Raw genomic sequence first — 10256 nt, forward strand, 5'->3', positions numbered from 1 at the left:
AAAAAAAAAAAAAAAACATGTTTTTGTTGGAATCCATCATTGCGTGTTTCATTTTTCAAACCCTGGAAATAGCTTTCAATTATCTTTGAGAAGTACTGAAAGTCCTCGTGGGGTGTTCATAACGTAAGGAGTCGTAGAAATCACACAAGCGAAGCAAATGTCACTGCCATAGCCATAGCCATAGGTATAGGTACAATGGAATTACTCTACACACTGTGTGTGGTGTTAAGGTCTCTATCAAAATAGGGAATCCCGAGTAATAAATAAAATGGGTAAAGGAAGACGTTAAAGCAAGTAAATCTGATCCGATAGGTTATAATGTCACGAGAAAGAGAAACAGGGTCTTATTAATTTCTATAAGTTCATGCATCATTTTCAAATTTTAGAAAAAAAAAATTTTACAATTTTTTGCATGGACGTGACGGTAAAAAAAAAAAAAAGCAGATGCTGATTGATCAAGTAATTATTCTTCGCCACATGTACGGTCAGCATTGTCTGTTTGGAAAGGACTGTGCATGGTTCAATGGATTAGATCATGCCTTGTGGTCATCACACGGCCATATCAATTGGGAAAGGTTGATGGAATGGATTAGATCATGCCTTGTGGTCATCGCACGGCCATATCAGTTGGGAAAGGTTGATGGAATCGAGAGTAGCTCTAGTATTATATAGATTGTTATAATTTTTGTTATATTACTGTGATAAATTGTGATTAATTACTTGTCATATTTACATAAATTTATCACTTTTTTTTTTTTACTACTTATGTAAATAGTTGTTGCACAAATTGAGCTATTTTATTTGGTCTTAAAATTTTTCTAGAATCAAATAGGGGTGTACAGTGTACTGCATATGCTTTTTGATGAATGTTTACTGCATATGCTAATAATATGTTCTTTGATGGCTTTAATTAATTTGGATTATAAAAAAAAAAAAGTCGCTTACAATTGAAGAATCATAGGCTAAAAGTTGTAGTTTTCCTACCCCACCTATATGTTTTTTTTTATCATATTACTGGATGGATCAGATTAACCTAATATTCCTTTTTATCTTGTTTCAGACTATTGCATTATTCTGATTCTGTCTGAATACATATATAACAAGAATACAATCACCTACTATTTCTATTTATTAATCTTGATTGATTTCTGCAGGGCCATATCCTTTAAGAACGTGTAAAGCCAAATTTTCTTTAATGTGGGTCGTATCAAATGTCAAAAGAAAACAACTAAGTACCCAAAAAAAGAAAAAAAGAGGGGGTGGGAATGTAAAATTAAAAATAAGACTGTACAACAGCCAAAAAAATGTTCATTCACATTTATTTTGTTGAAGAACTGTGTCAATTATTGCTTACTCTATTGTAATAGGACAGAGTAAACTTCGGCAACGCTAGAAAAATAAAATAAAGGAACCAAAGCAAAAGAAGAGTCAACATGTTAATGAGTTCTAGTTGGTCACGGGTTCACTTTCCCTTTAGTCATTATAGTCACAATTTAAAAATTAAAAGGGCATCATGCTTAGAAAGAACCTTTTTTTTTGAGAAGGTGTTTAGAAAGAACCTTGATCAATAATTCTAGTGAGTTCATTTGGTCAACAGAGCAGATGAGTCTCCCTCCACTTTGGGACCTCCTCTCATTTATGTGTTCACCATGTAACTTAAAAAAAACAACAAAAAATAATATCATGATTCATGTTGACCAATTCTAGTTGTACGTTCAATTAAATTATCAACTGAGAACCTTGTCTAGCTCACATGGGTTCACTGAACACTTCCTTCATAATCATGTCAATGAGTAAAAGTGAACACAGTTGAACAAGCTAGAAGCCTAGAACTTGATTTCAATGAGTAGGTTTCATAGCCATGGTTAATTTACAATGCTGTAATTTGTATTACAAGAATTTAAAGTCGATCCACTAATGGTTTTAAGCAAGAAATTTCGTAAAATGTAGTTCTAAGGAGCAAGGGCCCTGACTTAATTAGACCTTCCTTTCCACCGAAATGTTATGACTACAATCTAAGATACCCACTGTAATTATACTTTCTTCTAAGATACCCCATGGAATTGTTCTTTCTTATCTTGCTCGTTTGACATTGCGTTAGGAAGGCCTTATATAAGAGCTTTAAGGTAGCTAAATAGTTCAAACAAGTTTTTCAAGTTTTTTTAATTTTTTTTTTTTACCTTGATTAGCAAATTTTGGAAAGATCTAAGGTAGCTAAATAGTTTAAGCAAGTTTTTCAAGTTTTTTTTTTTAACCTTGATTAGCAAATTTTGAAAAGACCTTGATAAAGAGTTTCTTTCTCAATTTGAGTGACTAAAACTCTTTGAGTATTTGACTATCCCGATGTGTGTTTAGTCTTTCCGTCTTATACATGCCACATAATTATAGAGAGGAAACCTTAGGGTTGGCCCTAGAGTTAGAGCTACACACATGGGTAATTATTTTAACATTTTGAAAGTTTAGCCTATAAAGATAGGAGTTGCCCCCCTACCCCCCAAAATATTTGAGTTAGTCTAATAATGCTCTTAAAAAAATAATTCGTCTAATAGTTCTTGATATAACCAAAAATCATATCTGTGGTTCGTCCAGACGGGTCGTCCAGAGAGTTGCGGTTAGCCAAACATCAGGCCATTAGGCCATCTTCAATTCGTCCAGGTACCACGTCCTTGGAATGTTGGGCAATTGATCAATCCAGGGAATCAAGTCGAGAGAGTCGTCCATGCACTAGGTGCATGGACGACCACACGACACGACAAAGAGTCGTCCATGCGCAGAGCACATGGACGACTACACGAATACTCGGCGAACTTCGTAGCGGTTCATCAACCCGCGTTCATCGCCACGAATCCCTCTACTACATGTAACTTCCAATGGCGGTTATGACTTTTTGTAGCCGTTGAGGAGGTTATGTCCGAATTCCGAGATTCTGGGGGAAGTTATTAAACTAGTAACCGTCCTAGGGTACCCTATATAAGGCCCAGTCTTCGCCACACAAAGGTATGAAAAATTCCTGAGATTTTACATTGAGTAAAGTTGGAACTCCATTAGAAGGGAAACTAACTTCATCATCGGAGGGTGTTTGGCCGGCTCACACCGGTCACCCTTTGACTGCTTTCTCTCTTTGTAGGCCTCCGCTAGTGTTGTGGTCCACCGAAGCCGAAGTGTTCAACTAATTGATCCCATACATCATCAGTTCTAAAGACAATACTTTATTTTTCTCCATTTTATTTTCATTGTAAAATTTGCTCTTATATTTGTTATTTTTTTTATTATAAAATTTGGTACCAAACATATTTAGATCTATCTTTTTCAATCCATATTATGTGGCAATTAAACAATTCATTAACTCATTAAAAAATTTTGTGACTAAAACTATGTATGAACTGTCTCTTTAGTTGCCACATAATGGGTTAGAGCAAGATACCTTTAAATATGTTTGGAGCCAAACTTGTTCTTTCAAATTTTGGATTATTCATATTTTTGAAAATTTTATTAGTTCAATTGAGATAAAAGATGAAAATGGTAAAAGATTGTCATCAAACATAATTTTGATAAAAAATACTAAACTTTTTTTGGGGGTGTGTGTATATATATAACTTATCATATAAAAAAAAGTGGGTGTGTGTGTGTATAACTATATATATATGCATGGGTGGGGTGGGGGGTGGGGAGGGGGGGGGGGTGGTTTCTTGACTAATATATATTAGTGTCACAACTCGGCCCATCAAACAAAAATTTCTGACTTCGCCCTTGGTTGGCCTTAAGATGCTAGCTAAGAGCTTGGATTTAAGATGTCATGAATCTCATGAACTTTAGGGACTATTAGAACAAATTCTTGGGGTTTTTAGAAATCACTCTATGGTAGATTTTGGAAATCTATAAGTTTTTGAAACTTTTATTTCTTTTAAATTCTATTCAATTTTTTTCCCAAAAAAAAGTGAAAACATGAAAATGCCCTTTTTTTTTTAATTATCAAAAAGACATTCAAAGTTGATGCCAATAATAATAACAACAATAAATCAATGTCGTTGATCATTAGTATTGAATTATTTGAATTCATGTGTGAAATTAAATATTTATAAGATAAAATAACAACACTTTTACAATGTCATTCTTTATCATTTCTCAATTCACAAATCTAAAAGCCTCTTTATCAATTTAGTTATCAACCGAGCTTAATAGTTTCAAATCATTTTATAACTTTAGTCTCTTAATAACAATACAACGGACATATACAATTTCACAATGTGTTGAAGTAGTGGATAGTTAGTAGTAGATTTATGTATAAAATAGTGGGAAAGAGTGTCGATCACATAGAATCAACCAATTAAAACTTTTCCCTTTAAAAAAAAAAAAAAAAAAAACCAATTAAAACTTTCGTATGTAGTGAGTCAACCAATTAAAACTTTAGTATGTCATGAAATTGGATGTGATTCTAGATTTATTGCTATGATAATTCAAAAGGTTGCTTCACTGTAATCAGCTAAGAGCTTCTAGTAATAAGCCAAAGTATGCAAAACTACATACTACGGTGTCCAGGCGGTCCAGCGTTTCTTTTTTTACCAAGTTAGTACCAACTCCAACTTTTTTGTTCCCTTCCCTAATTTTTTTTTCTCTCTTCTTGAGACTTCGTCTAATATTGTCAACAAAGTTTTCCCTATAAATACTCAAAAGCCATCCACCTCTCATCATATCAAAGTTTTGAAATTTCTCTGCAAGTGTTTTATAGAAGTCTTGGTCTAGAACCTTGTGTGAGACAAAAAAGAGAGACAATAATGTCTCAGCTCACCAGTTTTCTCTTGGTTCTTTCTCTTTGTGCTTTTGCTCCTCTTTGCTTCTCTAGCAAGACCAAAGGTGGTTGCCTTCACCCACAGTTTTATGACCACTCTTGCCCAAAAGCTCAAGAGATTGTAAGGTCCGTACTGGCCAAGGCTGTGGCCAAAGAAGCCCGTATGGCAGCTTCAATTCTCAGGCTCCATTTCCATGATTGTTTTGTCCAGGTCTTGCTACTAGCTTGCTATAACTTGTCACTTCAATGACTAGCTCTCATTAACTTTTTAAATTCAATTCAATCATATTGCAACATGCTAATTACAAGGACTATATATTATTACCCGTGCTTGTAAATTTCATAAGCAGAACTCTATTATGTATCACGATGGCTTAGTGTGGTTGACACAAGTTGCCTATATTGCAGGGCTGTGATGCTTCAGTACTGTTAGACAGCAGTGGAAGCATAGTCAGTGAAAAGAGGTCAAATCCTAACAGGAATTCAGCTCGAGGTTTTGAAGTCCTTGATGAGATCAAATCTGCACTGGAGAAAGAGTGCCCTCGTACAGTATCTTGTGCTGACCTTTTGGCCATAGCTGCAAGAGATTGCACTGTTCTGGTAAGTATTAATAACATTTTTAGTGCATTGTATTAATCGGGCACAACCAAATTACTCTTACATGGCCAATACTCAATTCTGATCTTGTTTTGGATGCACACAGAGAGGTGGGCCCAGCTGGGAGGTACTATTAGGCAGAAGAGACTCCCGAAGTGCAAGCTTGAGTGGTTCTAACAACAATATTCCTGCTCCAAACAACACATTCCAGACCATCCTCACTAAGTTCAAGCGACAAGGGCTTGATATTGTTGATCTTGTTGCCCTATCTGGTAAGGACTAATGCACTTGCTTATGCCATACAGCTAGGGTCCTTTAACTTTAAGACATGCTCTCTTTTGTGTCATCAAATGAGATTGCTCTAAACATTGATTGGACAAAATTAGGACAATAATGTTACCGACATGATACTTTTCGTAATTAACTGAGGTACGAAGTTGACAAATTATTTTTTACTTTAATATACGTCTACTACATACTACTTTATTGTGTACCATTTTTATTTGTAAAGAGAAATAGTGAAATACATACTAAGTTCTAAAACTCATACATTCCCCAATATCATAATCTGAATGTTTGTGTGTGAACTTAATTTTGTTATGCAGGGAGCCATACAATTGGAAATTCCCGGTGCACCAGCTTCAGGCAAAGACTGTACAACCAGTCAGGAAATGGACAGCCCGACTACACACTTGATCAATCATATGCGGCCCAACTGAAAACCCGATGCCCAAGATCCGGTGGTGATCAGAACCTGTTTTTCTTGGACTATGTCAGCCCAACAAAGTTTGATAACTACTACTACAAGAACATATTGGCTTCAAAAGGCCTTCTGAACTCTGATCAAGTTCTTTTAACCAAGAATGAAGGATCAAGGGAATTGGTAAAGAAATACGCAGAGAACATTCAACTTTTCTTTGAGCAATACCCCAAGTCCATAGTTAAGATGGGAAATATTTCTCCATTGACAGGTTCAAGGGGAGAGATTAGAAAGAACTGCAGGAAAGTTAACTCTTGATAGTACTACATAACTGCAGTTTCATTGATTCTCATGAAAGAAAAATTGCATTTTCATTTCGTTATTCTGTTTCCTCTGTTTTCTACGAAAATGTATGTGTTGCTTGATGTAGCCACTATTTTCTGGCCAACATACAGTTGTGCAGTTTAATTGCTGGTTTCGTAATTTGGATTTATGGAAGTTTTAGTGTATTTTGTTTTAAATAAAAGTTGAAGCTACTGGGATCTTTCTTGACATCAAGTTTTTCTTGTTACATTTAAAAGGCACCAATTATGATTATGATGTAAGAGCCAACTTTATTTTAGGGACGGCAAAATTTGGTCCTTAAAATATGTGTCAAGGATTAGTTTATTTCGAACGTTATCAATTTAGTGTCACGGAGCAAAAGTTGATAAAAATATAGATTTTTGGATTAAATGTCGCTTGACTGTTCATTAAAGTAGCTGGACTGCATTGGAATTTTCTTCTTAGCGAATGCCCTAATCGGACCCTTTTAAAAATTAGTTCAAGGTTAACAATTCCTTGTCACCAGTTGTCTGTCTTTCATGAATTTTTCTAGTAAGTAATGTTAAACGCTGACAATTCTTGCAATATTTATCAATAACAACGGCCGACTTGCAACCTCCACCATTGGTGAAATTCTGTTGTGAGCCAGACTTATTGCTTTTAGAATGATATCAACTTGGCCAGAACCACTGTACACCAATCCAGATATCTTATTCTTATCACCACGGTTGGCTAAAACTTCTCCTGAAGTTATATCTCCACTAGCTGTACCATGGAAAATGGTGCTTACCCTGCACCGTCACCACTAGCTACACCTATTAGGGCCTAACCTTAATTGGCCACCTCTCTCCAAAATCTTGGTTTATTTATTTATTTATTTATTTTTAATTTTTAATTTTTTTTGTGTGTGAATAAAAAGGGGGGACTGTAACTCACCCCTTGGGCATGACCATACATGCACTCTTGGTAGAGAATGTTGGATTGAACCATAATTACTGTGGTCGGGGTGACCATAGAGCTCACCCTTGCCCCACAAGAGTGCTTGTAAATTAGGGGTTAGCTGCAAGAGGCAATCCCACTCCCTGCTAGGGTTCGAATGTGGGACTTTAAGACAGCAATTACACACCTTGACCACTAGGCCACCTCTCTCAGTGGTCCAAAATCTTGGCTTTTATTTGCCATGAACATAACATTTTTATAACGCTTTTACAACAAATTATGAGTGATAAATTGTTACTAATTTTAATTTGAACTCACCATTTAAATTACTTTTTTTATTCATTAATAACAACTAGTAACAATTTACTACTTAAAATTTATTACGAAAGTGTTGTGAACATGTTGTGCACATAACATTTCTTCTTTCACATATTAATTCAAACAACATCACAAATCAACCAAAATAACCGTATATTAACCTAAACAACTACAAACCACAAATCATTCTATTCCAAAAAATTTAACAAAGACTTATTAGAAAAATAAAATAAAATAATTGACAACCAACTAACTCGAAAATTGAAAATCCTAACTCAGTCATTGTCTAACACTAAATGGAACTCAACGAAACTGAACTGGTGAAAACTCAATGAGGCTCAATTACCTTGAATTCCCAATTTATTGGTGGGGTTTGAATTCGGCGTTTCCTGTGTTTGGGGTTCCTATGTTTTCTTCTTCTTCTTCTTCTTTTTTTTTTTTTTTTCATGCGTTTCAGAGGGAACAACTAGCACTGTTCATGTACTATTAATTATTGTTTACGCACTGTAGTAATACTGTTCATGGGACCCACAACTACTTTATTTAAAAAAAAATATTAAAATGGGTCCCACGATACTATTCATACATTTAAAAATTATTTTGTTACAATATTTTCAGTTTTTAGTTTCAGCAAAAATAAGTTGTATTCAAACAGACCCATTAGGCTGCAGTTATATCTATTTTCAAAGTAATTGAGAAATGGTCCATGTATCTTCTTACTTCACTTCAGAGCATTGTGAGCTAGCAATCCAATCGATGTGACATTTTGTTTTTTTGGATAAAAAGTCAAGAACAGAAGAAGTGCATGATTTAAATTTTGATGCTTACAGACCTACCTTTCTAGCCAAGTTATGGTTAGCTTTGCCGGCCTTGGCTTTCATGTAGAGTGATTTTACAAATGACAAGGTTGAGACTTGAGAGAGAATTGGAATCCTATGTGGGAGTTGCCCACCAATCCCATACTAAAGGGGTTGGATGTGCCACTCGGCCCATGGGCCATTGACTCCAGTAATGGTGCCGAATATCAACCAGAAAGCTAAATCACACATACAAATTGCTAAACACACATACAGACCCTTAATTACTCTTTCTTACCAAGTTCAAGCACTAATTTCTTTGAACATTTAGTAGAGGATATTTCTATCAAAAGATTAAATATGCTTCAAAAAATGAAAAAAAAAAAATTATATGATTATTTGTGCTGTGGTTCCACACTTTTACTGATATTAATATAATAGCTTGATCAATGAATATTCAAGAGAAAAATATTAGTATCCGTTTGGGAATATCTTATTTAACTTCTTGATGAAAACATTTTGCTAAAAATGTGCTATAGTATACTTGTATTTTAAAAAAGTGAATTTTAAATTTTGATGCTAACAGACCTACCTTTCAAGCCATTTTATGGTTAGCTTTGCAAGCCTTGGATTTCATGTAGAGTGATTTTACAAATTACAAGGTTGAGACTTGAGAGAATTTTGGAACTCTATTCTTGCCCACCATCCCATACTAATAGGGTTGGATGTGCCGTTTTGATGTAGAACAAACAATACAAGCCTTCCTAGAATAGCAAATAAGGGCGCTAAAAGTCACGATGCAATAAGATCAGGGGCGATGCTAGTAGAGGCCATTGGGGCGAAGATGTAAGAATTGCATGACATTTGGAGGGGTGAGGGAAATAACATTCGGATTCAGACTCGAGATGCTTGCCTTGAGTGTTGTCCAAATTTAGGCAAATTCCTTCATTAAGGCCTCGAAAACAGTGTTTTTGCTATTTTTAGTAATATTTGTTTTTCTTTAATAATTTTTAGTCTAAAAGTCAGAATAAGGTCCTGTTTGTTTTGGGGTGTCTTTTAGAGATAATATTTCAATTTCTTCAATTATCTAAAATTTTCTATTTTGGCAAAAATTACTATTTTACCACCTAATTATATAATTAGTGCGAATTAGAGTTTTTGGGCGTTTTCTTAGCCGCCATAAGATTTCTTTTTACTATTTGAACATATTGTAGCCTCTAGGCAGTTCAATTTTTTATATTTAAAAATAAAATACAGACTTTGTTTATTTATCTCTGATGGATTCCAAAACCCTATTACCTTGTGGATTCAAGGGACCCTCGTGGATTTGAGGTTTTCATTCCAAAGCTAACATGTTTATTTTATTTTATTTATTTTTTATTAAGAAAACAACATGTTTATTTTCTTGTAGCTTCCGTGGCATCACGCTTAGCCCATCGGCTCCAATATATAAATATTTTATTAGAGTAACTTTGGAGTTGTCTCTAGTGGCAAACTTTGAAAGTGCCAAATATGAAATGCCAACCAGAAAGCGAAATCACACTACAGATAGTTAAGTCTCTAATTCTTTAAACATAAATATGCTTCAATTAAAAAAAAAAAACTATATGATTATTTGTGCTTCAATTAAAAAAAAAAAAAAAAACACTATATGATTATTTGTGCTGTGGTTCCACACTTCTATTGATATTAATAAAACAACCTGATCAATAAATCTTCTAGACGACAAGAACATTAGTTGCTCCAAAATTGTTAATAAAAAAGTATAACTAAAGCAATTTAGAAAATATGA

At 34.5% G+C, this 10256-nt stretch overlaps 1 protein-coding gene across 1 annotated transcript; it reads left to right on the top strand.

The window, feature by feature from the left end:
- Nucleotides 1–4663: 4663 nt before the first annotated feature.
- Nucleotides 4664–6638, top strand: LOC112006365 (peroxidase 72). The gene is made up of 4 exons (XM_024038647.2): nt 4664–5000; nt 5198–5389; nt 5493–5658; nt 5992–6638. The coding sequence occupies exons 1-4, from the start codon at nt 4776–4778 to the stop codon at nt 6402–6404; spliced, it is 996 nt and encodes a 331-aa protein (XP_023894415.1). The 5' UTR covers nt 4664–4775; the 3' UTR covers nt 6405–6638.
- Nucleotides 6639–10256: the final 3618 nt, after the last annotated feature.

This window comes from Quercus suber, unplaced genomic scaffold (genome assembly GCF_002906115.3).
Source record: "Quercus suber isolate HL8 unplaced genomic scaffold, Cork oak 2.0 scaffold_1288, whole genome shotgun sequence".
In the NCBI taxonomy this organism is placed as follows: domain Eukaryota; kingdom Viridiplantae; phylum Streptophyta; class Magnoliopsida; order Fagales; family Fagaceae; genus Quercus; species Quercus suber.

Bases quoted from the DNA above. Each gene is read 5' to 3' on its own strand.
- LOC112006365 (XM_024038647.2), top strand. From the start codon at position 4,776: ATGTCTCAGCTCACCAGTTTTCTCTTGGTTCTTTCTCTTTGTGCTTTT. The intron at 5,390-5,492 runs GTAAGTATTAAT...GGATGCACACAG, and splicing joins CAAGAGATTGCACTGTTCTG to AGAGGTGGGCCCAGCTGGGA. The intron at 5,659-5,991 runs GTAAGGACTAAT...TTTGTTATGCAG, and splicing joins TGATCTTGTTGCCCTATCTG to GGAGCCATACAATTGGAAAT.